Source organism: Talaromyces stipitatus, genomic scaffold, assembly GCF_000003125.1.
Source record: "Talaromyces stipitatus ATCC 10500 scf_1105507295517 genomic scaffold, whole genome shotgun sequence".
NCBI classification, from domain to species: Eukaryota; Fungi; Ascomycota; class Eurotiomycetes; order Eurotiales; family Trichocomaceae; genus Talaromyces; species Talaromyces stipitatus.
Genome location: NW_002990121.1, coordinates 1,278,798 through 1,302,659, shown reverse-complemented (window position 1 = coordinate 1,302,659; position 23,862 = coordinate 1,278,798). Strand labels below are relative to the sequence as shown.

The following is a 23,862-nucleotide window of genomic DNA, read 5'->3' as shown; positions in this document are numbered from 1 at the left end:
TGCTACAAATAAATCACCATGACTTCAAGTCGGCCTCGGGAAATCTATTTGGTTGACGGTTTGTAAATACAGTGTCCAACCTCCCAGTAGATCACGTTCATGTAAACCCCTTTGCCTCATCCAGTGTCAGTAAGCGAGATTACATCCAATACCAGCAACATATTCCACCACTTTATTGTTACTATAGTCTCTTACAAATTACTTCGTATATCTCTCATATACGAATACCATCTTCATCATGTGCTACTTCATTCTTGCAACTTTAATGAGCTTGCTTTTACCTCCTGTATAGCACAAGGTCTTAAGAATGGTAAGAATACGCCTGAAATTTCAAACTTTCAGTGAACTAAACTAACACCTAGAAGAGACTTTTTTTGATGCCGATAGAGGATGTCTTTGCAATAAGTGGCACGAATCTTGCTTAGGGGAATCAAGCGTGAGGAGATCCAGCGAGGTCCAGTTTTTGCCCTCCCCGGCTCGGTCAACGCCTACAAGGAGTTCGAAGGAACTATCACCGTGAATAGCGAAGAGGAAGGTGGTGTGGCTATTGACACTGCCCTTGGAATTACATTGTTCATCAACGTGATTGATGTATCAGCTACCATGGCACTGGTTGAAGGCTCTGGATCTGGAAAGATCCAACCCGGTGAATCTGTCAAGGCAATAATCTTTCTCAAAGACTCAGTAGCTATTGAGGAAGGCCAAGGGTTACGTATACGTGGTACGGGCAAGCCAATTAGAAACCGTGACTGAAGACTCGCTTGTGGGATAGATTCGACAGTGTCAACTGTTACGAGGGATCGTTTAATTGAGAAGTTGAGCTATGGATTACGATTCAGGAGAGCTATAAGGTTTCGCCCTATCTGTATACCACTTAGTCTAAATGCTTTAGTAATGATGGTTATGATCAACCAGGCCAAGGGCGCACGTACTCCTAGAGGATGAATATGGTACAATTGCTTGTTCACCTTCACAGCCAACCCTAACCCTAGAGAATGGTATCTAGGTACCGCATCTATAGAACTCAGATCCCACGATCGCTCTGACACAATTAAAGTTTGAGTAGTTAAATGTCACGATCTATTCATGTGAAAATATTACATAAGTTGTGGCTCGCGACTGGCTGCCCCGTAGTCACTCACATTTCTCCCATCAACTCACCATCACCAACGCGATCCGAATCTACTAGGCCGATCAACTTTTTAGACTTTACTATGATGGCCCAAGAATTTGGGTCGGGATTCCTCGGATTTAGATCCGACAACCAATAGCTTTTCCTTCTAGCTGTAATACAGGTGTAGTGTCATCCATGGATATCTTAGTCTTATAGTAACACACATATTACAGGTTGTGTTCACCACTTCCCGGATCCCCGGGGTTGGGTAACATGATTAATCTATTTTAGCGCACTGATCTATGAGAACTAGATTAATAGTAGATCCATATTATTATCAAAGGTGCTAAGCGCGGAGATTGAAGAGAAAATAATAGAACGTGATTTATTGAAGGAACTATGAGAAAAAGAAAAGAGCATCTACCTTTCTGAATTAGGTTGGTACTTCGAAGTGGCATTCGAGGGGGGGTATAGATTAAAACATCGGCAATATTTGCTGTTATATCGATCAATCCATAGTGTTCCAAAGTATGTACGTATTAGACAGAAAAAAATGTAGGAAGGGGAAAAAAGCAGGTATCATACAAAGAGTTGAAAAAGACAACCATCTAGTTTGTACAGGTGACCCAAACTCCTCACCTCCCCTCCTGTCTTCCAGGGCTCATTTTTTCCCTCCCAATAATCCCTTTTTCGTAACATGTCGAACTCGTCCTTCTTTCGATAATCTCCTTCAAAACAAGAATGTACGTACCGAATAACAAAAACAAAATGTATATCTATGTTCGCCCAATCCCATGACCATTTCCATTCCAATCCGTCACATCACATCACGCATAAAGTGAAAACTAAAATATAAATACAACCAATGATTGTCAAGCCAATATATATAAATAGAAAAAGAACTGATAATTGAGGAGAAGATTGCGTATTCGTACAAGAAAGAAAAAGAGGAAGTGAGGCGTCGCGCGGGATTCCGTTTGTTTTTTAGGGCTTCTATCGGCTCGTGACAGGAATGATCGACCGGGATCGCTCTTAGAGGGAAATCGAAAATCGGTCTATTGATCTATGACTCTATCAAATCCAGGCATTGACCAAGAACTAAAAAGATAACGACGGCATCGTATTAGTGTTTGGTCTCCAAAAAGGCCAAATTGTGTAAAAAAGAAAAAGCAAGTTTGTTGTCTTACTATCAAGAATCTCCTCCTCCCATATGCCCATTTGGTAATCCACTAATCCATGTGGCTCAACCTGATCACAAAGTCGAATCAATTCTTGCCCCATTCTCTCCATGGTATCGGCATTCAACATCGTCGCAGGCAGTGCTTGTAGTGGCTGCCGATGATGATGACCATTCATCAATAGTGCCTCTGTTAGATCTTTTTGCTTTTGACATAACGATAGCCAGCAGATATTAAATTCGTTCCATAATTGTCTATGTTTTGTGAGTGTGTTGGGATCGTCTCGGAATAGACCTGTAATACCAACCATAATTGTCTTAGTACTTCGGAATTCACATAAAAAGAGGCATGGATCGTCTTACCCAAATCTTGTGCATTATCAATAAGCCATGCAGATAGATCAAGCAATAACCGGCTGGCTTCGTTCAAATGGCCCCTTTGGGTGTAGCCAAATACCGTAATTAGTACTTGTCGATATCGATTATACCCTTCCTCCAGATTCGCCATGTCTTGTTCTACCGGCTGCTGCATATTTCCTATACTTCCCGTAGGATTGAAGCTAGTCATTGAAGTACTTGTATCTAGTCGTCGATCCAGGAGATTTTGTTGTTGTTGCTGATATGACGCTGCCGCAAGTTGTTCTTGTGTAGATAAAAACTGAGAAACACTCTCAGCATCGTCCGGCGATGGAAAGTATTGTTGTGAAACGTGAAATCGAGCACCACCACTGGGTAGACCGCCAATAGACTCTGGTAACGACATCCCATAAGCCGTCTGCGCTGTTCCGGACTGGTCGAATCCGTACATGAATGCTGTGTCATATTGCTGCTGCTGTGTTGGATAACCAATTTGCTGTGATTGCACATGTCTCAGTGGCTCTGGAGAAAAGGGGCGTTGCTGAAATTGGAGTGCTACGTTCTGTAGTGGATCGGTCGATGAAATACTGCCCTGATGTGACCCTGCGGTGCCAGACGAACGGTGAATTCTGCGTCTAGATGCGCCTCCTCGACCAGGTGGCGGTGGTTGCGCTCGGTTCCGGTGTACAGATTGAACCGCGGTTGACCGTCGAAAACTCTCCGGCGATTGTACAGGAGAGATTTGCTGCTGTACAACCTGGCGTGTATGGCCAGGTACTGACGGGTATTGGTAGTAGCCATGATATTGTTGTTCCCTTTGGTTTGTACCTTCATCCATTCCACTCTGACAATCTTCCAGAAGCCCGCCTCGCAACGGAGGCGAGTACGGAGGAGTCAGATACAGTTCCAGTTTTTCGGTTTTGCCGATTTTGCGGCCCGAGTCTCTCCAAGTTTGTTTCTCTGGTTTTTGAAAGTTGCGTTCTTTTTAAGTCAAGGAACCGGCCGTGGTTATAAGTTGAGCGACAACGAAGTCCCTACTCCGTTCGTATATTATCGCAACTCTCCAGGCCCAATAGAGAGCGTGACAAGTCTTTTTGCTCTTTCAAAAGGCCTCCAGTAGGATGAATGGTATGAACGGTGACACTGCAGTTACCAGTCAACCAGTAAGTCACTCATGGACTTCAAGGATGATCCCGGTAGCTTCAAGCTCCGCAAACGTCCCGTAGATCAAGAAAGAGTTCCGAGATTGGCCAAGACAGTCGGAGGTAGTCAAACAGGTTTAACCACTCACACAATCATAAATAGAGAGTGGTACTCTGAATTAAAACAGAGGAAACAAGATGGAGAGTGCAACTGTAATCGGTTGGTGTTTCTGTGATGTTACCGAGATCCTATATATATATAGGCAAGATCATTTCTTTCGTTTCTTTTTTCTTGTTGGCTCTTTTCTGACCTCAGCTGCAACGAAGTATTTCTTCACACTATAAGATAGATAGAATGGCAGGTAGATTTCGGGAGGAATCAGCAACAGTCAAATGAAAGGGCAGTAATTCCTATTCAGCAATAGTCATTAGCCTAGGACTCAGAGCGCTAGATGTATCTTCTGGCCGCCAAATTAGATTGGGCCTCAAGGAAAGATTCAGGTGAGATCAAGAAAAGAGACATCACTAATAATATTAGTCCTGTGACGACCTTAGCACCTGGTAGCTAAGTGTTAGTTAGCGTTGGCGGGGCTCGAGTCAAGGGAAGAGTAGGAAAAAAGAAAAAAAATAAGGCTTACCCGGAGGAATGGTAGCATGATACTAGTGCAAGGGGAAAGATGTAATATGTACCTACGTGTGTGACGAGATCAATACGGGGATTAATTGAAGGATCTGGCACGGATCCGACTACGTACTACTAGTACGTAGTATGAAAGTCGGTTACTGTTGATATCTAATCCGAAGACCCATTTTTGTTGCTTTTTTTTTTTTTTTTTTCTATCTGTTCCAGGTCGAAAGATAGAGGCAGGGCCGAAGGAATCATATCCGCGGAATGAGAGAGACAGGAGTCATTTGGTCACAGCGTCTATGATTTAGGTGAATGCACTCTGCCTCATGCCCGATGGAATAGCAAAGACTATTTTATGGGTCTGGATCTACGCTAGCTGTCTAAAGTGGGTGCACAAAGAAAAAGCAAAGGAAAATAAGGAAAAAGCAATCCATTCACTCTTAAAGTCGAACTTAGACTCTCACGGGCTTTCAGTATGTAGTTGACATCATCTCAAAAGGGCAAGTCCTTTTCTAGGGCAGTGAGAGATACTTGAGACGAAGCGTAAAAGGTAGGGCGAGTCAAGGCGAAACGAGGCATGACTATCGAGGATAAGAAAAATAATGCGCGCTCAAGCTATAGCCTGGATTCAGTCTCGATGAAACCCTAACCCATGTATGGCTTGGATTCAAATCAGGTATCGTAGTCAATACAAGAACATCAGTTTTTGCGCCCTATTCACCTAACGTTTATATGAAGCTCTGAGTTCGGTATTGGTAGTGACTTGACTATTATTATTCAAGGAGTGATGGGACTTGAGTAAAAAGTAAACAGGCCCTTGTTAGCGCTGATAAAATGGGGCTGCGCGGGGGTTAGTAACCCTATATCAGGTCGTTTTATTATTCTCCTAGTTACGGCTTATGAAGAGTAGTATTTCAGCCCGGAGTCCCTGAGAATAATAAGAGCTAAAATAGTCTAGTAATACTACTGCTTTAATTAACTCCAGCACTGTCGGAGATCGTATGGCGTAATCTTTCAAGGTTGTGGTTGGGCTCCAATGGATACGATAGTTGGTCGATACCTAAGGACTCGGACGGCATTCGGGAAATGTCCCAATTCTCTATTATTTAAACACTGGTAGCTACGTTAACTATATAGTTCGTAGAGACTTTATTACTTGATAGAGTAAAAATGGATGAAAGGGAAAGAAAAAGAAAACACGCATTTATCGCTTTAATTACAGTAGTCTCGCCTCATCAACGTACTATTATTGGCCCCCCTAGCCATAGCCTGATCTTCTGGTTCCATCTCCGGGGACCTGCATGCCCGCAAGCCGCGGCAATGCGCGCGATATAATAAGCGTATCTAGATTCGATCAGGTGGTCAATTACAAATACTTGATCCCTAGTGGTGACAATGAACATTTGACGTGTGCAGTATGGATTCGAGATTCTCGCAAATCGATTGTAATAAGGCCACCACCTTTTCGTAAAAAGAAAAAAACTAAAAATATAGGCGAAATGTGATTGGAGCCTCACAATGAATGATCTACGCTTCCAGACATCACCGTAGACGCCAATAATGTATCCCGCAATGAGGCTGTAAATTTTTTTCTATTCGGGAAACCAGAACGAAGTACGTACTGTAAGTTACGTCAACGGAGTACGGATCTGGTATTTTCTTGCAACTATTATTAATAGTAGCAGTATGTACACTGTCGGAAAACGTTGTATGACTGTGATCTGGTTAGATAGTTTGAAACATCCATTTGACATCGAAGTGATATCAGTGTCCTCTGCTCTCGACCCTGCTACTCAATCATCTACTTCCTAGTCGCAAGCGAAGGTCTCACCACCCAGCCAAGCTCTCAGCTAGCTATTCAGGCATGAGGATTTAAAATGACTGACGTGCGTCATCTGAACTAAGGTTACAGATAAGTGGAGAGTCTCCTTGCGAGGGAATGAAAGGAAAAAGATCCTATTGGAAAATCATCGGATTGTACGTATCGCAGAACCGCCTTACCGACCTAACCCATGCCTGTCGTTGGATATACGAACTATGAATACATGCGTGGTAGCATTTTCAAGGCTATAACTGATCATAATATGTCTCTGATAGTCATTTAAGGTTCCGGCTTAGCTAGAATTGGGTCTTTAGGCGTTAAGTAAGGTAACTATATAAGCCGATTGTATAAACAGAAGGTATTGTTCTATCTCGGCCAAACCCCCCGAATGATATCCCAATTCAGAGATGCCCAACAAAGAGTCCGATCACCTGCCGGAAACGTCGGAGCTACAGAAAATTATTTGCGAGTAATTTTTCTATCCCCTGAAAGTCCCACTTACAAAGGAGAAAGCTCGTGTTCGAGGAGAGAAAAAATAGCTACATTTCTCCCCAGATGAAACGACAAGTGGCTTTGACTGCGACAATTATGAAATGTTTTAGGTCTACTGCAGCCACGCAGTACCTATATATGTGCTTCTCCACAGTTGGGACTAAAGACCACAAAATCTCTCGACCTTGCAGTGGGGCCGCATGCAAAACATAGCTTATGATCTGAATGGGGCGATTTATTAAGTACAGGTTTTGGATATTCCATATTACACACTATCAGATAGTTATCCTGCAAGCTGGTGGGATATATGAACTCCTAGATTTCACTCGGGCACAAACATCGTAACGGACGGTGCAGAACCGATGTCTCTTTTCCCGTCCGATACCGCAATGGTACGCTGCCTGGTACAAAAAATATGCTTTACCACTTGCTTGCCGAGAAGCCGGCTCTCGGGTTAGAATAATAGAGTGAATGAATACAATTACATAGCCTTTATCCGTCCAAGGTTATGCTAATAGCATAGGTACGTAACCTCTCACACCTAAGACGAGACTAGGAGAGGGGTGAGGCTAAATAGAGTTACGGAGAAGCTGCTCAAACAAGCCAGAATCCACCGTTTGAACTTTCGATTATGATGATCCATCAGAAACACACTAATCGCGGAAGAACTGCATAAACAAGAACAAATGCAGATCGCGATGAGTGTACAGGAGCAACTTTTGCTACATCATCATACATAGATTGCTCATCTCACATAGCTTTATTACTGATACAGCCCTGTGGGTGTGGAGTCCATATGGTAAATATACTTCCTATACAACCAATCAGATACTATACAGATGTGGGGTCTCGGGTATCTCCGGCATCCCGAAGTGAGCTGTACTTCCTGATCGAGCAAAGTGTCAGATCCTCTTCCTCAATTGGCCAATCACGTAGCGAAGAAGGTTCCGTCCAGCTAGCCTCACCACGTGCTTTTAATGCGACCGTTGGAGACGTTAACCTTCTTTCTTGTTTTGCATGAAGGCTGAAATATCATTCTTGACGACTGGATTGGACTGAAAAATCAGAGTTCAAATGCAAGAGTCCTTGTTCTTTTTATTAGCGATCCTTCCGGTTGAGTTCAAGCAGTACTTCCCGAAAAGGGGTTCTTAATATTGCGCCCCTTAAGAACGCAGAAAGGAGATCGCCCGGTAGTTTCAGGATATGTTCGAACTTCATCAATATGCTTACAAGTATGTGTTGCGGCTGTTTGGATCCGGTGAGCATCAATTACGTAGTCATACCTATATTAGGCCAGGAAGACAGCATATTAGCCGGATTCTAAGATGATCACTGCTAGGCAAGCGTTCTAGGCTTCTAGCTGTTAGCTACAACACAAACCTAATTTGTACTACACAATTGCCTAGGTGTCAACGGCATTCGATCGGTTCTTCTTCGGATGCATGGGGAGAGACAATTCAGAAAAATCATTCCGATAATCGAAGTTTATTTCTCTATGTTCCATTGTTCCTGCATAAGACCTGTTCTTGATTACAGTTTATAGGCACTTGCAAACTTGCGAACACCTTCAGAGAGCCTAGAACAGTCTGTAAGGCCTTGATTGAGGCTAGTTTCCTGCGCGGATGTGATAGCGGACGGGAAGCTTGTTCATTGAGCACTCAACTCGAATCCATCACTGGCATGATCAAGGCACAATACTCTGTTCTTTCGGTAGTTTCTCAGAGACGTTACTATGAGTGAATTACACTAAAACCTTAACTGCGTTGGCGAGACTGCGATAACTGTTTTTAATATGTTATATGGTGATATCTGACTAAATCCCTAGTTAGGTAGTGAGCTCCCCGGATAATTAACCGTCTGAGTAATGTGCGAAACTAGATACTACTACTTATACTGGATCTTATAGCTGGATGCCAGCAATAAGCTATTGAATAAAGCCTAGTCATATTATACATAGTAGTGATGTTGGCATTCTGACTTTCGATGGATACTCTACTGACCAGTCAACATACGATGCATTCTATGACATTTATGAGGTTATGAGCCAGACCTGGATTACACACATCTGCCCATCAGGCTGTTTATTCGTATAATCTAGGCCGAGTACAGTTACTACTCCTCACGGCGGAGATGTAATAAATGGCTATTAGGCACGCACGAGCGTCTTCATTCCGGTACAATTCAATCTGGGTATAGACACTCTCACATTAAACGTGGGAAATCAATCACCACGAATGAAACAGGATACCTGGGTATCGTTTGTTATTGTTCGGTTTTGGTGCAGACGTTTGCCCCAGACATTTTCCTTCTTTGGTGACTTTGGCATGGGCACGACTGCCTACTGATATCTCGAGCATGGCGTTTCCGCCCAGGTAAGTGACTCTAAGTCAAAGAGACATCTACAGTCACTAAGATGGGTAGTTAGTTAACTACACGAAAAATGGCTTACGTAAATTGCTCACCCTCTTCAATAACTAAGTTAGTCATTTATCTGAGCAACCGACGCTGATCATTGAAATATACATGAGCAGACCAAAGGCGTCTGAATACACGGAGGCGGCCGTCGACAACTTCTGGAATAGTACCTTGATGCTTTACTTCACTCCGGATAGGGTTCATGGACTGGAACAGGACCAGAGAATTCTTGAAGACAACTAATTTCACGGATCGTGTATCATGAACCGTAGTTCTAAAGGTGGAAGATCAGCGAAGGCAGCATGTGAGTTAAGCTTTCAAGTGGATTTAAACTGCTGATCAGCTCACAAAATATATGAAGTTGGTGCATGGGAGCAAGGAGAGCATAGTATTTTGTATGGCGTTGTGAGCATAGAGACGCAGGTACGCTTCTACTATTTCACTACGGACGACCAAATGTTGCGAGATTACCGGTCTAACATTCAATGGAAAACTCGTGAGCTCAAGGATGGTGAGGATGGTGAGGATGGTGTGCACAAGTTCTTGACTGGGTACTGTACTAAGACTGCTCATTGAATCTACGGTAATCCGGAGGGCTGGAGAAAGGCACCCAGATCTTATGATGGGAATAGATATTTTCCACTGGTCATGAATTATGGCCAGCCTATAGTTGATTCTTGGACATTCTGATATAACCCAAGACTCGTCAAACCGTGACTACTCCACTGAATCAGACCCTGTGAGACCATTTCCTCACTCAGATAGCCCCGAAAGCTGCAATGGACGATATAGTCTTCTTGACATTACCTGGACTGGTAGATCGAGTCGCCGAGGTATGGCCGTGATATTGCTATTACAATCCACAAGCATAGGAGCGAGAAGCGGGATAAAAGGCTGGTTTTCGTAACATTATCGCCATGTATGCTGATATAATACAAATAAAAGAAAGATATAGTATTGACACACTTCCAAGCACAACCCATCATCGCTTGACCCAGGTAGGCATCTTTCTCGCCTTGACATGACCAGGTTTCTTTCTCTCGACACGACGGGCGTCGACTGTGATAACACCGGCTGCAAGTAGACGTTAGTGAATATAATCCATAAACAGCAAGACACAAAGAACGTACCTTTTCGTAAGACTGGTTTAAGCGCTGGCTCATGAACCATCAAAGCTCGTGCAACAGCCAATGTAATGGCTTCCGCCTGTCCTGTTACTCCTCCACCCGAAACTTTAGCCCAGACGTTATATTTGTCGAGCCGTTGCGTGCATCGCAACGCCCACAGCGCACTTTCTCGGTCGTGCACTCGGGGAAAAGCATCCACAATGTTTTTGTTATTCACGAGTACTTCTCCGTCTCCCTCTACAAGAAAGACCACCGCAGAGGATTCCTTTCGTTTTCCCTTTCCGCGCGCTCGACCGAACTCATCCACCACTGCTGGAGCAGGTTTGTTGGCGTACGGGTTACCTGGACGAACGTAGCTATACAATGCCTCTCGAACCTCTTCAGGTAACAAGCTTGGCTGGATTCTGTTGAGTCGCTGGAGTACTTTTTGGAAGTTTTTGTATTTCTTGGCGGGAATAGGTTCGCCTAGCAAGTCTCGAAATTGTGCCAGTTTGAACCATGCCATTCGAGGCGCTTCCGCGGCTTGCACTGTCGGTACCTGCGCATATTTCTCTAAGAGTCGTTCCAGTCTGATCTGGTGGTCGATAAACTTGGGACTACCAGAGAAGTATGCCGGCGACGCCGGGACTATACGTGCTGGTCGTATTTGGAAATTGTTGAAGTCGATTTCTGGGGCTGCCCGGACCATTTCAAGTTCCTCGGCATGACGTCGGATTGAAGTCGAGAAATTATTTCGCTGTTGTTTCTGCCTTAGGAATTGCGACGAAGCGCAGAGAATTGGTGACGTAGAACTGTGAAGCAGCGAAGGTCGTTGAATAGCTCCGTAGACACCCTGCGCCGTACGCGCTAGGTATGTCGACCTTTGCAAGGCCATTATCCCCTTACTATTGCTTTCCAAATAGCTTGCGGAAATTAATTGGCCTTACAGTGTGTCTGCTTGAAGGAGTGGTGGAATGAAACGGCCTATATCAATCGACTTCCAGACACTCTCCGTGATGATTCCGCAGGAATAATTTTGGATCCAAATCACGTGGCTAAAGCAATGGATAAAATGGATTCTCCGCCGCCGAAGTTTGATACCTCAGAGCCTTACCGCCTTTAAGCCTGATTCGCACAAATTTTCAGGCAAAAGCTCTGACTCTCCCGCCTCCCTTTTTCTTAGCCCCTCCCCGCCCACCTATTTTTTTTCCTTCTTCCTCTTTCTCTCCATTTTCTCTCTTCTTCTCAAATTCTATATTCTATCGAAGAAGTCGCTACAGGTTTCAAGATGTCTTTCGGAAAGATCTACGGCTCAACCGTAAGTGTTTAATTCTGCTCTGCGAGCTCTTCTTGCTAAACGCGTCACTAACACCGTTTTTCCTCAGGGCCATGGCCGTACCATCCCCTCCATAGTTGCAGCCAAAGCAAACGGTCTCGACATCGAAGTCGTCGAGACCAAGGCCAGCAAGACCCCTGAATATCTCGAGATTCACCCTCTCGGCAAGATTCCTGCCTTCGTTGGTGCAAATGGCTTCAAATTGCATGAGGCTATGGCCATCGCCATCTACAGTACGTCCGATTGCTATCTTCGTTTTCTTTTTTTGTTCGCCCATCGCTTTATGATGACTAGTTGTTATCCCTGTCAGAACGTGTCTTCAAATTAAATCACGGAAGATCTCATTTATGTTGATAACCCACCAACTCTGATTGCGATTTCCCCTCACTACTATATGTTGAAGTAAGCCAAAAAGGATCCATGTTCATTGGCTAACTTGAATTGCAGTCACCTCCCAGAATGAGAAAACCACCCTCTTGGGCACTACCAAGCAGGACTATGCTTCTATCCTCCGTTGGATGTCTTTCGCCAACACCGACCTTATTACCCGCCTTTGTAGCTGGTACCTTCCTCTCCTTGGCAGCATCCCCTACAACAAGAAGACCGTTGAGGAGAACGTTGCCGCTACCAACGCTGCCATGAAGGTGTTGGAGACTCACCTCACCGCTAACACTTTCCTCGTTGGCGAGCGCATCACTCTCGCTGATATCTTTGTTGCCGCTATCATTCGCCGTGGATATGCCACTGTCTTGGACAAGAAGTGGCGCTCTGAGTTCGTTTCTGTGACTCGTTGGTTCAACACTGTCATCAACCAGGGTTACTGGAAGGAGTCTGTCCCCGAGTCAACCTTTGTTGAGGAGGCCATCAAATACACCCCTCCCAAGAAGGAGGAGAAGCCTAAAAAGGAGGCTGCCCCCAAGCCTGCTGCTGCTGCCAAGGAGATGATGAGGAAGAGCCAGATGTCAAGCGTGAGCCCAAGGCCAAGCACCCTCTTGAGGCCCTTGGCAAGCCCACTTTGATCCTTGATGAGTGGAAGCGTCAATATTCCAACAATGATACCCGCCCTGTTGCCATGCCCTGGTTCTGGGAACACTACAAGCCTGAGGAGTACTCTCTCTGGCTCGTTGACTACAAATATAACGATGAGCTCAAGCTTACCTTCATGGCCAACAACTTGATTGGCGGTTTCTTCGCCCGTCTTGAGGCTTCTCGCAAGTACCTCTTCGGTGCCGCTTCCGTCTACGGCGAGAACTACAAGTGCCTCATCCGTGGTGCTTTCTTGGTTCGCGGCCAGGAGCACATCCCTGCTTTCGACGTCGCTCCCGACTGGGAGAGCTACGAGTTCAAGAAGCTCGACCACACCAAGGAGGAGGATCGCAAGTTGGTCGAAGACCTCTGGGCTTGGGATACCCCTGTCGTCCGTGACGGCAAGGAGTACCCCCACGTTGACGGTCACGTTTTCAAATAAATGATGAATTGATGCATTCTTCAGTCGTTTCTCTTCTTCACCTCCTTATGCCTCCTCCTCTACCCCTTTCCTAATATACCAAAATGGGATGCGCTCGACCAGAAATTCCATCCCTTCTTCTGCCCACGTTTAGAATTCATATGATTTTCCTTTGTCTCATGAGAAGAAGACGAGAAGCAACCAAAAGAATTTATGTGATATGTGATGTGATGAGACTGTGATGGTTATGGCTCGTTAATGAATAAACATATCAGACTGTCATCAATCGATGTCAAGATTATCTTTCCTTGTAAACGGTATTCACTGCTTGAGTTGTAGCATATAAGTTATTTGAGGTCTGAGGCTGCAAGAAAATGTTAGGATGGAATGACTCATGAGTCCACCCCTTTGACCTTTTAACCTTAGTGCAACTCGAATAACCCTAATAGGACGTTATACTTGACTCCTACCTCTTCCCTCCTAGATATAGAAACCAGTCTGGTCAGACCATTAACGAATTGCGACTCCTGACACACATTCCTGTTCGACATACTGACTTCTTAAACTTTCAGTAGTACATAATCCTGATCCTCTGCCTCAACATCACTTTCATCAACCCCTCTCAACCAATGCCTAGGTGGCTTACTTGTCAAGCTATTCACACTAACTAAATCCAAGAACAAGACAAGAATCAACCCTGAAACTGGCAGCAGACAACGGAGTTAACACCGGCGATTATCAAATACATCCGTAGTACGTAAAAAATATTTCTGTATCTGGCTGTAGGGTCCTCCTATGGAAATAAGCATGAACTTAGGGTTTTTCTGAATAGTTCACTGCGTGTTCAGCTGGTGTGGATTTGTCATTGCAAATCCCGAAGCATAAGTGGAATAACTATACAGAGCTGACATAATACTAACCGTATGCGGGTTGGGACCACTTTCTTATATAGGTAGGTGTCCAAATCCTAAGTAAAGGATTGCGAGCAAGGTGTATTGGAAGAAGTTGTTCGGATGAAGACACTAGAAAAAGGCTGCTTGGACGAAGATGGTCAGAGTATCCGTGGGCGAAGATATATAAAGGGTGGAAATGGACTGCATTGTCTCCTTGTTCAGTTCAGCAATCAGCATTTCATTATACAAAGAGTGATTTCTTGAAAATAGAGAAGAATCGTTGATCAATAATATGTCTTCCAAACAGATTCTGCCTTCGGAGGAAATCATACAACAGTATGGAAGCTCTCTGGTAGGCAAAACCAGTATGTCCGCATCCCATATATGTCCCTCTTCCTTTGGGGGTCGTACTAATGTATTCTCTGCCCAGTCTTGATAACTGGTGTATCTGGCGACTCCATCGCCGGCGAACTCGCCATCCAACTAAGCGCCGCAAAACCCCATCTCCTAATCCTCAGTGCTCGAGCAGAGGACAGAATCGCGCCTATTGTTGAGAAAATCAAAGCGATGGCCCCCCATGTCGCCACCAAATTCCTCAAAATGGACCTTGGAGATTTGAATGACATCAAGACCGCGGTTGATACTACTCTCCACGACATCTCCAAGATCAACCATCTTGCGTGTGTTGCAGGTATCATGGTCCCTCCTTATGGTAAAACCAAGGATGGATTCGAGACTCAGTTTGGGGTGAATTATTTGGCGAATTTTCTGTTAGTGAAGTTGCTTCTTCCGAAGGTTAGGGCTGCTGGGGTCGGAGCGTCGATCACTCTTGTTTCAAGTAGTGCGGCGAGGACGGGGAAGATTGACTTTGAAGATATTGGGTTCTCAGTAAGAGTTCCTTGTCCACTTTTATAGTGTTTGTTCTGATTTATTTGAATAGGACGGTAGAACGTATGAGCCTTTGACAGCATACTGCCAATCCAATGCCGCCGAAGTCATGTTTGTCAAGATACTTGCAGAGAATTGGATGGTCAAGGAATCCGGGCCTTCAGCATTGATCCTGGTGGTATGTAATCATGGTCTCAATCATTCACAGTCGTTGTTAGATGCTGAGCTTTCCTCGGTCTCCGAAGGAGGGACGTAGAATGTCCATTTTTGAGCAGAGTGACCTGTATTTCTGGATAATAAGGCTTTTCTCCTGCCTGTTCCCTGTGTCAGTTATTTCACTGCTTACATGTTTCTCGTGTATGGTTTGGTCCTCACGGCTGGCGCGCTGGTTGAGCCGGTTTTGCATTCTTCTCCGCGTATGACGGTCATCCATTCTGTGTGTATCACAGGTCTAATATTTATGGTACAAATGATCAAACAAATATATTCGCTTAAAGATAATAGATGTTTTTATGGCGTCAAATGATGAAGAGCAGAGAGTTGTAGTTGACAAGTCTGAAATTGCTGACTCAGGTTGACAGCTCGAAAACAACACTAGAACCAATGCAGCTAGGCCACTATCATATGAAAGAATTGATATTCAGGAGATGATGATATGTAGAACACATTGAAGCTCTAATGATACATGGACGCTCGAACTCGATGCATAATAAGTCTAGAGTCGTTCTACAACGGCGTTTCACTCACTTGAAGCATGCTTTTTCTTATGCTTCTTCATAGTCTTCCGTCTCGCCTTCTGACTTTTCGCTCGCTGTTTAAACTGATTTTTAGTAGATACATCCGGCAACGCAACCGGGACAATCTTGTTATCCGTCTCAAAAATCTCACCAGGGCCAACGACCGGTTCCCCGGTTTCTCGCTCCTCTTTCCTGAATTCGTCATATCGTATGCCGAAGTTCAAGCCTTTTGTTATAGACTTTTCCGACTCTGACTCTGATCCGGAAGATGAAGAGGCAGATGATAATACATCTTCGCGTCTGATCTGGATACCTTCTGGGCCCAAGGTGCGAAGACGACGGCTGACGTCGTTTGATTTTGCGAGGACTCGGATTTTGAGGAGTAACTCTTTGAGAACGGTGGTATCGTCCTGGTTTGGCACGTTTGTGAATTCGGGGACCTGGAGGATGTTGTACGGATTTGCGGCCGCTTTCAGAGTACTATCATCAATCAAGACGGTGTTTGATTGATCCCATTTCTTAGCAATAAACCCCGTCATTTCTTTCAATTCATCGAGACCAGGCGCGTAGCGAAGTGCATTATACGCCGCTTTCCCCGCTCGATGTTTCTTGTGAGGGAAAGATGCCTGTATCTTCTCATCTGCCCAAATCTTATTCAGTTCTTTGTAAACCTGCACTTTGGCATTATACTGCTCTGGATTTAGGCCAAGTTTGTTCCGAGCCCATTTCGCTACTAACTTTTTCTTTTGACCCTCGGAAAATATCTCGTCGCATATTGCCTCGACGGTTTCCGGTCGTGAACTTGACCATACCATGACGTGATGTCGGCTTGTGAGTCGCTCGAGAAAGTAGTCAAGTGCCGGTCGTCGAATGAATTTGGGTGGGAATGATTTGCGCTTGCGATACAGGAGTGTCCCGTTTAGGTCTAGAATGATAAGGAGTGGTTGCATGAAATGGAGGTCTAACGGCTCTTTGTTCGCTTGCTCCAGGTATGCGGCGGACGGTAAGGGGGTTTGTGGTGGTTCGACCGGGGGTCTCTCGGTACGAACATACTTGATTGGAACTGATGGGGTTGATTGCGCATTATTGTTCGTTTCGGCAGTAGCATCAGGGGCGAAAGTGGCAGGTGGTGCTTCGGGTGTCATCCCAAACTGTTTTGTTACGCTGTCCCTGGGCAAGACTGCGGTGGACATTGGACGTATCTGCTGGTGTATCCCTCTGGTATTATTCATGAAAGCCGAGCCACCAAACGCTCCCAACATCTGCTGGGTCTTCATCGTTTGCTGCGCAAATTGCATTTGTAGCCATTGAGGGTTCATTATAGGTGCTGGTGTTTGGTAGAATGTATTGGGTGTGTAGTCCCAGCCGAAATTCGTTGTGTTGTTTAAATTTTGAAGTACCGAACCACTGTTCGCATATGGATTCGATGCATTGCTCATGTTATTGTATCCAGAAGGGTCCATGTGAACACCAGTCGAAGCATAAGCCATCTGCTGGCCATCACTCCAACCGCCCTGTTCCATCCCCTGCTGCAATCGACGTGATCGTCTATTCTGTCTACCGTTGGCAGTTACAGATTGTAAGGATTGGTGTTGCGCATTCCAGCGACTGCTGTGTGGTCTCCATTCACTTTGAGCGGTGACTTGATCTGACTGAACGGCATCGTCGGTGAGTCCGTCGACATTTCCACTATGAAACGAGGGGATGGCATGTTGGTGTTGGCTTGCGCCATCTGGCAGCGTCGATCGAGCCGCATTCTTTTTATTCTTTTTTCCCATTGGAAGAGAGTGAAACGGACGCTGAGTCGATTGTTAGCCGCCTGAAAAATCTGAATTTCTGCTTCTTAGGAGATGTATACCTCAGCGCGCCGTCCACATTGGGCAAAAGGTCCACCTCTGCTTAAAACACCATATGGACTAAATAGAGTTGAACTTGGGCGTAGTGACGGTTTCAGTGAGTAATGCCACATTTAGCAAGTATTGACAGAAAGGAACCACACAGAACGAGTGCAAAAACTCTGAAAAATGACAGAATAAACGGATCAAACCAAAGAACGAGGGATGTTTGACTGAAATGAAATCAGGTGAATCTCTTTGACTGATAGGAGATAAAGTCTGCCCCAACGAGTCAGAAGTTGTGATCCGCTCACCGCTTTCAGGAAATGGCAGAATTGTGGGAAAAAAAATATTTACTCCGCTTGATAAGATCACTACGGCAAATCCTATCAAGCGCTTTTCCAAGGGGATATTGATATAATATGGCAATCAGCGACGCATTAAATAAACGGCTTCGCGCTCGTCGAGACGAAGAAGATGATTTCGAAGACGAAGTCTCCGACGAGATGGAGGACATTGACAAGGACGACGAGAGCAATTCCGATGTAGATCGTCCCAATTCAGAGTCCGAAGAATCAGCAGAATTAGAAGAAGGGTCAGAAGAAGAAGACGATGACGATGACGATATAAGCGATAACCAATCCACAGCCTCGACCAACGATAAGAAAGCCCTACAATCCGAATTCCGTCAAATCTCATTCGGAGCATTAGCCAAAGCACAAAACTCGATTAGCAAGAAACGAAAACGAGGGGAGGAGCCAGAAACAGACGATAAGACGCAATCCACATTGAATGATATAAGAGAACGACTCCGAAAAGCACGCGAGCAAAAACTCGGTCTGACCAGGGACAACGAGACTAAAAATAATAATAGTGGAGGACACTCAAAACCAAAACCACCAACGCGATCCTCCAAACACGCGCCAACAGTCCAATCCTCCAAAATGGCTGTAAGCCGAAAACGCATTGTTATCGAACCACCCTCCAACGCCACAAAACCTCGAGATCCACGCTTCGATCCAGCTGTCTCTTCTTCTTCAGCACGACGCAACTCCACCTCAAACGCCTACACCTTCCTAGACGAATACCGCGCGTCAGAAATCAAACAACTCAAAGACCAACTCGCGCGCACCAAAGATCCCAAGCAACGCGAAGAACTCAAGCGTCAACTAACATCAGCAGAAGATCGACAACGAACGCTCGAAAACAAGAAGCGGGAACGAGAGGTATTACGAGAACACAAACAGAGAGAAAAGCAGCTCATAAAGGAAGGGAAGAAGTCGCAACCATACTTTTTGAAGAAATCGGAGTTGAAGAAGGAGGTGCTCAAGAAGAAGTATGAGAGTATGGGATCGAGGCAAAGGACAAAGGCGTTGGAAAGGAGGAGGAAGAAGATTGCGGCCAAGGGGAAGAAGGATCTGCCGTGGGCGAGGAGGGGAGTAGAGTGATCTTCTATTCTATTCCTTTAGAGGTACAGGTTGAATGTTAAGATTATGGCTCAAGATATTACGAACGGTATAGCCTTTTTTTCCATAGAAATAAACAGTAGAAATCTCCATATCTACCGATCAATCATTGACAACGAAAAAGAACAGAAAGAGCTAAATAATTGGATTCGAGCAGACCAGATAAAAAAAGATCGCAAAGCATTGCGATGCAAAAGGGATATCAACATAAAGACCCAAAATAAGAAAAATAGAAAGAACGAAATATGTAAGACGCCCAAAAGCCAGAAGCCATAGAATATGCGAAAGAAAAATCGAAAACTGATTGTCGTTGTTAATCCAACATGATATGGTATAAAAATTTTTCAAAGCATGAAGAAGAAAAATGGAAAAGAGGCCAACCAGGGCAAAGAAAAAAAAAGCCAATCCCAATTATTATGTCCCTTTCATGCCTCATGTTCATTCAATTGCCAACAAAGCTCAGTCACACAAGTCGAGATTTATTGTATATCGTATATATAAGAGTTCGAGTTCCCCAAGTCCGATTTGGCGCAGAATGTAAAACTGGGAGGGAAAAGTAAAGTGTGCTCAAATGAAACCCACCGGCTGAACGCAAGAGATGTTTGCTTCCTCGTGGAGAGGTGGAATGGATATCTCGAGTAATACACAAATGTTTTTGAGTCGTGGCGTAAACGAATCTGTCGGTTGGATTGACATTCAATTAATATCGTGAAGCCCCGAGTTGCTGTTATAGACGATGGTGACGAGAGTTATATGGTATTCTCAGGTTTATAGACCCTCCGGATATCTTTTTAAGAGTGAAAAAGGTCCCATGCTCGCGAGCAAAGAGACAGGAATTCTTCCTTCTTTTTCCTCTGCGTCTCTGGTGAATCCCGGCCTGCTCCAAAAGGTCCGTACGATGACACCGCCGGGCCTGGCCCGTTTCGAAACCTCATATCTGGTCCTGTGCCCAATGGAGGACTACCGTTGTCTTGTTCGTATTCACTTCTCGTTCGGCGACGGGACGTTCCCTGGCTTGGAGGTGGTGCATATGTCTGCTGTGTGCCGGATGTGCTGCCTACATTTCCATTGCTGTATGGTGAAGGTGGGGTGGCCGGCTGTTGGTGACCGTTATAGTGAATGATACGAGGTAGGAGTTCTTCTCGGCCTCCGGAAAGCTCTTGAACGGCTTCCTCGGCGGATCGGTACTCTCGCGGTCGTTGTTGAGAGGTGCCGTTGTGACCGGGAGAAGATGAAAATGGTGGGATTGTCGATGCGGTAGTGGTAGATTGTGAGGAGTTGACGCCAGAGCCAGGGAACGGTCCATTACGCTCCCGGTCTTGCCTCGAAGCTAGATCAGAGCCAAACACATCTGAAAGCGGAGGTAGACGATTATTAGTTTGCTGAGCAGGCACATGATGGATATGAGAAGGCGAGGGAAGGTTTGCAGTATGGCCAATGAGGTGACGTGTTATAGGCATAGGGTCGTGTCGACCGGTGAATGTTTTATTTAATGGAGCAGACTGCACAACTCGTTCGTTTGCAAATTGGGAAGCGGAGGGAGGGACGATAGAGAGGCCAGGAGGAGGACGCTTCTTGGCAATTTTTAAAGATCCAAAGGGATTCGATTCGGATGATTTGTTTGAATCACTGCCATCACCTTTTGCGGATTTTTGTAGTCTCGACTCAATTATGGATCTCTGCTGCTCGCGTACTGCAATACTGCGTTGTAGCTGTTCTTGCCGTTCGGGATCGTGTGTCTGAAAACCGGGTGATAAGCATGCCAACCCAACCTCGTGTAGCCCTAAGCCGTCACGAGCAGTCATTGGGCCCGCCGGACCACGGACTGATAACGTGCTAGCAGAGAGATCTAGTTTTCTGGGACGAGGCCTCGTCTGAGAGGATATTGTGGGGGAAGACGGAGGTTCTTTTTTCACTATGATCTTTGGTGCGGCATTCCTATATTGGAACGGAACGTCAGTGCTGGAGACAGACGTCTGGGCTACGATGCAAAAGAACTTACGAATTGGGAGTCTTCTTCCCTTCAGGACTGGACTTTTCTTGTGTACCGGAGGGCATTCGAGACGACGGCATTGCTGATGTGGGAGCGAGTGAGTGATGGTTCTTAGGACTTGGCGCTCTGTCGACATGAGAAGTCAAAGGTGCCGCCGTCGCAGGCGCAACTGCAGTGGACATTTTGTCGTATATATAACACTGGGGGGGTTGACTATCGAAGAGATGTCGTCTCGGGACGATATGTATATAAAAACGAAGGAGAGGCGGAAGAGGGACGTCCCGAGGGACTGGCTACGGTAGCCGAATCGTTGGACCTGAGATGATACTGAGTCCAAGGCTTTCGAGTTATCTGATGTGTCAGAACCGTTCGAGCTGGTTCGTGAGTTACCGACAAGGCGGATAGCGGGCAACAGTTAGACGCCTGCTCAGACGGAACTTTTTTCCCGTGCAATTAAGAGATCAACCAGACAGAAAGCAGAAGCAGAAGCAAAAAATAAAAAAATAAAAAAATAAAATAAAAAACAGAGAAAAGAAAAGAATGTCTTCCCCGAAATTCAGAGATTGCAAGGCAAGGCAAGTCACGGCGCTTGCTCAGCTTGCACACTTGGTCTAGAGCAAACTTAGCAAAAGTGGTGGGCGCCTAATGTCTCAGGGTTAGTAGTCCGAGCGGGTCTCGACCCTGGCTGGAACAGGATCTGTTCTTTCTGACACTTGCTCGCTGTCTCAGAACAGCGCTCGGGCAGACGGCGTGATTGGATACGGATCCTGGAAACCGATGGGGCTGCAAATGCAGTTCGCAGAGAAGAGGAAAAAGAACCGAACGAATTGACGATATCAAATTATGAAATGGATATATTCATGCCATCTTCTTGATAGCGCGTATATGCTGTTTGCATTTGCAATGTACGAAAGATGAGATGAGATTGAGCAGAGGACGGACGGGAGTAATGGTCGAGACCTTTCAATACATACGATACACGTGACGGTACGTGACAGACTCGTGCCTTTGGCCTACCCACGAGTATTCACGGCATACCTTTATTTATTCTCTTGGCAATTGAAATTTATGTCAGACCAAGTATCCGGTTCTCAACTGCATTCAAGCATAAAGCACGGAGCTCAATATGGCTGATTGCAATTCTGACTGTATATACAAGTTGATTGGCGGGCGTCCGTCTTCCTGAATCGCTGGTCTGAGACGACTCACTGTCTCTGCGCTGCCATTCGTTCTTGGCTGAAACAGGAGTCAATAAGGCATGTGACCGCTATTGATGATTCTTATTACAGGGGCTGTCAATCAATTCGTATTATTGCTACGTATATAAGTGTACCGTGGAACTCGTACACAGACAGCTCAAACTGGAAGTACTACTATATTCGCAGAATAAATATTTTTACGCACTGCTATCATACGGCGATCATAATGATAACTCTATCCTCGATCAATATGCTTATCGACATCGATCTCGCCTGCGACAACAGCATAGATCAGAACGGATTATTGTCAACATGATTATTTCTATTCCTGTCAGAGAAATGAAGCATCCGAACAAAATCAATAGTTCGATCAGCGTCCCCACTCTGCGTTTCAGCTGTTCTAGCGTACGCCGTACGTACCGGTACTAACACAACCCTAACCCTGATCGATCGATCTGCTTAACAACCGATATTATAGATTCGGTTAAATGAATAAGTTTTAGCCTCAACATATACGTAGTACACGTCGATAGAAATATGCCAAGGTTACAAGTATATTAAATCAGGCCATTTATGATTTTCCTTGGAAGATAGTATCCTAATTGAGCATGTTGCACAATACAACAAAACAGTAGTATTTGAGCATACTCGGAGAGGTAACATTGGAATCATTGGCAACATAACTTACCCGGTATGTTCGTCTGACCCGTAACCGAGTTCAAGCTTGGGAAGATATCCAACTTATGCAGTCTCTAGACAGATAAAAAGTATTGACAGTAGTAGAAGATAGAAGAGAGCACTGAGCACTGAGCACTGAGCACCGAGCACCGAGCAGATGTCCAGCTGACTAATCATTAGACCCGCTTTTGACATTTTAGCCAATCAGGTAGACGCTCTCACTTCCCCAAACTTCTTTATCGATAACAATTTTTTATATGCCATTTTCCAGTATCAAATTTGCTGATAGTAAAACTTATACCACTTTCCCAAACAAACCTGTCCACTTGACACCAATCTCAGAAACTGCCAGGGTTAGAATAAAGATATATTCCAAGATACAAAAAATATGCCCGCCTCAGTCCACGAAGATCAAGATCAGTCCATGGTCGACGTCGACCAAGCTCATGAAAACGGCGAGACTGTTATTGAGCACGGCGAGAATCGGATCACTATCGTACGTGCTTCTATTCCCTTGAAACAACTAAGTTTACTGATGATTTTGAATAAAGTTATCCGGCGCAACTGAAACAGCGGCTTCTTTCCAATTTAAAGAGGAAGGTCACACCCTCGGAAATGCGCTTCGATATGTGATTATGAAGAAGTAAGTTAGTTCCCTTTCTCACTGTTTTTAGATGAGATGCTAATGGTGGTAGCCCCGCGGTCGAATTCTGCGGTTACACGATTCCGCATCCTTCAGAGGCCAAGATGAATCTACGGATTCAGACATATGGTACTTTCCTTCACCTTTTTTAATTATTGCGGTGTCTCGGTGCTGATTGTCTGGCGTAGAAAATACGACCGCCATTGAGGCCCTTGAGAAAGGATTGGATGATCTCATGGATCTGTGTGATGTGGTCACGGACAAGTTTACTGTTGCCAGGGATTCGTTTAATGCTGAGCGGGCTGATCAGATGACTGCTTAATCGTCCTTTTCGATTTAAAAAAAAGGTTTGATTTTAGAAGAGCGAAGGATGAGCGTCTGGTCGTTTGTTATGAGGGTTTGATATTATTGTATGTAGCATCTGGTAGATGGCGTTTGGTTGTATATTCGACAAGCTTTGATTCAATGTATATGATTTGATTACGTTTCTTTAT

General features: G+C 45.0%; 9 protein-coding genes across 9 annotated transcripts, besides 2 other annotated features; 5 read left to right on the top strand and 4 right to left on the bottom strand.

Moving 5' to 3' along the window:
* Nucleotides 1-18: 18 nt before the first annotated feature.
* TSTA_005070 (uncharacterized protein) lies at nucleotides 19-753 on the top strand (the record flags this gene model as incomplete). The annotated part of the gene is made up of 2 exons (XM_002488078.1): nucleotides 19-58; nucleotides 407-753. 2 exons carry the CDS (start codon nucleotides 19-21, stop codon nucleotides 751-753), a joined length of 387 nt encoding a protein of 128 aa, XP_002488123.1.
* A 1,424-nt stretch (nucleotides 754-2,177) lies between these two features.
* TSTA_005060 (uncharacterized protein) lies at nucleotides 2,178-3,486 on the bottom strand (the record flags this gene model as incomplete). Its single annotated transcript, XM_002488077.1, has 3 exons — nucleotides 2,178-2,212; nucleotides 2,302-2,586; nucleotides 2,655-3,486. The coding sequence occupies 3 exons, from the start codon at nucleotides 3,484-3,486 to the stop codon at nucleotides 2,178-2,180; spliced, it is 1,152 nt and encodes a 383-aa protein (XP_002488122.1).
* Nucleotides 3,487-9,992: 6,506 nt separating this feature from the next.
* TSTA_005050 (mitochondrial 37S ribosomal protein MRPS9) lies at nucleotides 9,993-11,268 on the bottom strand. Its single transcript, XM_002488076.1, has 2 exons — nucleotides 10,278-11,268; nucleotides 9,993-10,221 (listed from the first exon to the last, which is right to left on the bottom strand). The coding sequence occupies exons 1-2, from the start codon at nucleotides 11,146-11,148 to the stop codon at nucleotides 10,130-10,132; spliced, it is 963 nt and encodes a 320-aa protein (XP_002488121.1). The 5' UTR covers nucleotides 11,149-11,268; the 3' UTR covers nucleotides 9,993-10,129.
* A 187-nt stretch (nucleotides 11,269-11,455) lies between these two features.
* Nucleotides 11,456-11,499: a sequence feature (GA-rich).
* A 42-nt stretch (nucleotides 11,500-11,541) lies between these two features.
* Nucleotides 11,542-13,057, top strand: TSTA_005040 (elongation factor 1 gamma domain-containing protein; the record flags this gene model as incomplete). The annotated part of the gene is made up of 4 exons (XM_002488075.1): nucleotides 11,542-11,571; nucleotides 11,639-11,822; nucleotides 12,037-12,557; nucleotides 12,626-13,057. 4 exons carry the CDS (start codon nucleotides 11,542-11,544, stop codon nucleotides 13,055-13,057), a joined length of 1,167 nt encoding a protein of 388 aa, XP_002488120.1.
* A 1,164-nt stretch (nucleotides 13,058-14,221) lies between these two features.
* Nucleotides 14,222-15,073, top strand: TSTA_005030 (lung carbonyl reductase, putative; the record flags this gene model as incomplete). The annotated part of the gene is made up of 3 exons (XM_002488074.1): nucleotides 14,222-14,294; nucleotides 14,360-14,817; nucleotides 14,870-15,073. The coding sequence occupies 3 exons, from the start codon at nucleotides 14,222-14,224 to the stop codon at nucleotides 15,071-15,073; spliced, it is 735 nt and encodes a 244-aa protein (XP_002488119.1).
* Nucleotides 15,074-15,556: 483 nt separating this feature from the next.
* On the bottom strand, nucleotides 15,557-17,286 carry TSTA_005020 (NIF domain protein; the record flags this gene model as incomplete). The annotated part of the gene is made up of 2 exons (XM_002488073.1): nucleotides 15,557-17,102; nucleotides 17,129-17,286. 2 exons carry the CDS (start codon nucleotides 17,284-17,286, stop codon nucleotides 15,557-15,559), a joined length of 1,704 nt encoding a protein of 567 aa, XP_002488118.1.
* A 479-nt stretch (nucleotides 17,287-17,765) lies between these two features.
* On the top strand, nucleotides 17,766-18,837 carry TSTA_005010 (pre-rRNA processing protein, putative; the record flags this gene model as incomplete). The annotated part of the gene is made up of 1 exon (XM_002488072.1): nucleotides 17,766-18,837. The coding sequence occupies exon 1, from the start codon at nucleotides 17,812-17,814 to the stop codon at nucleotides 18,835-18,837; it is 1,026 nt and encodes a 341-aa protein (XP_002488117.1). The 5' UTR covers nucleotides 17,766-17,811.
* A 107-nt stretch (nucleotides 18,838-18,944) lies between these two features.
* Nucleotides 18,945-21,332, bottom strand: TSTA_005000 (uncharacterized protein). The gene is made up of 2 exons (XM_002488071.1): nucleotides 20,858-21,332; nucleotides 18,945-20,793 (listed from the first exon to the last, which is right to left on the bottom strand). The coding sequence occupies exons 1-2, from the start codon at nucleotides 21,028-21,030 to the stop codon at nucleotides 19,647-19,649; spliced, it is 1,320 nt and encodes a 439-aa protein (XP_002488116.1). The 5' UTR covers nucleotides 21,031-21,332; the 3' UTR covers nucleotides 18,945-19,646.
* Nucleotides 21,320-21,389: a sequence feature (T-rich).
* A 1,441-nt stretch (nucleotides 21,390-22,830) lies between these two features.
* On the top strand, nucleotides 22,831-23,789 carry TSTA_004990 (DNA-directed RNA polymerase I and III 14 KDA polypeptide). Its single transcript, XM_002488070.1, has 4 exons — nucleotides 22,831-23,221; nucleotides 23,277-23,368; nucleotides 23,421-23,497; nucleotides 23,557-23,789. Exons 1-4 carry the CDS (start codon nucleotides 23,114-23,116, stop codon nucleotides 23,688-23,690), a joined length of 411 nt encoding a protein of 136 aa, XP_002488115.1. The 5' UTR covers nucleotides 22,831-23,113; the 3' UTR covers nucleotides 23,691-23,789.
* The last annotated feature ends 73 nt before the right edge of the window (nucleotides 23,790-23,862 follow it).

Excerpts from the sequence above, each read along its gene's own strand:
- TSTA_005050 (XM_002488076.1), bottom strand. The coding sequence starts at position 11,148 with ATGGCCTTGCAAAGGTCGACATACCTAGCGCGTACGGCGCAGGGTGTC. Across the intron at positions 10,222-10,277 it reads TAAACCAGTCTTACGAAAAG|CCGGTGTTATCACAGTCGAC; the intron begins GTACGTTCTTTG and ends GTCTACTTGCAG.
- TSTA_005000 (XM_002488071.1), bottom strand. The coding sequence starts at position 21,030 with ATGTCCACTGCAGTTGCGCCTGCGACGGCGGCACCTTTGACTTCTCAT. Across the intron at positions 20,794-20,857 it reads GGGAAGAAGACTCCCAATTC|GAATGCCGCACCAAAGATCA; the intron begins GTAAGTTCTTTT and ends GTTCCAATATAG.
- TSTA_004990 (XM_002488070.1), top strand. The coding sequence starts at position 23,114 with ATGCCCGCCTCAGTCCACGAAGATCAAGATCAGTCCATGGTCGACGTC. Across the intron at positions 23,369-23,420 it reads CGATATGTGATTATGAAGAA|CCCCGCGGTCGAATTCTGCG; the intron begins GTAAGTTAGTTC and ends TAATGGTGGTAG. Across the intron at positions 23,498-23,556 it reads TCTACGGATTCAGACATATG|AAAATACGACCGCCATTGAG; the intron begins GTACTTTCCTTC and ends TGTCTGGCGTAG.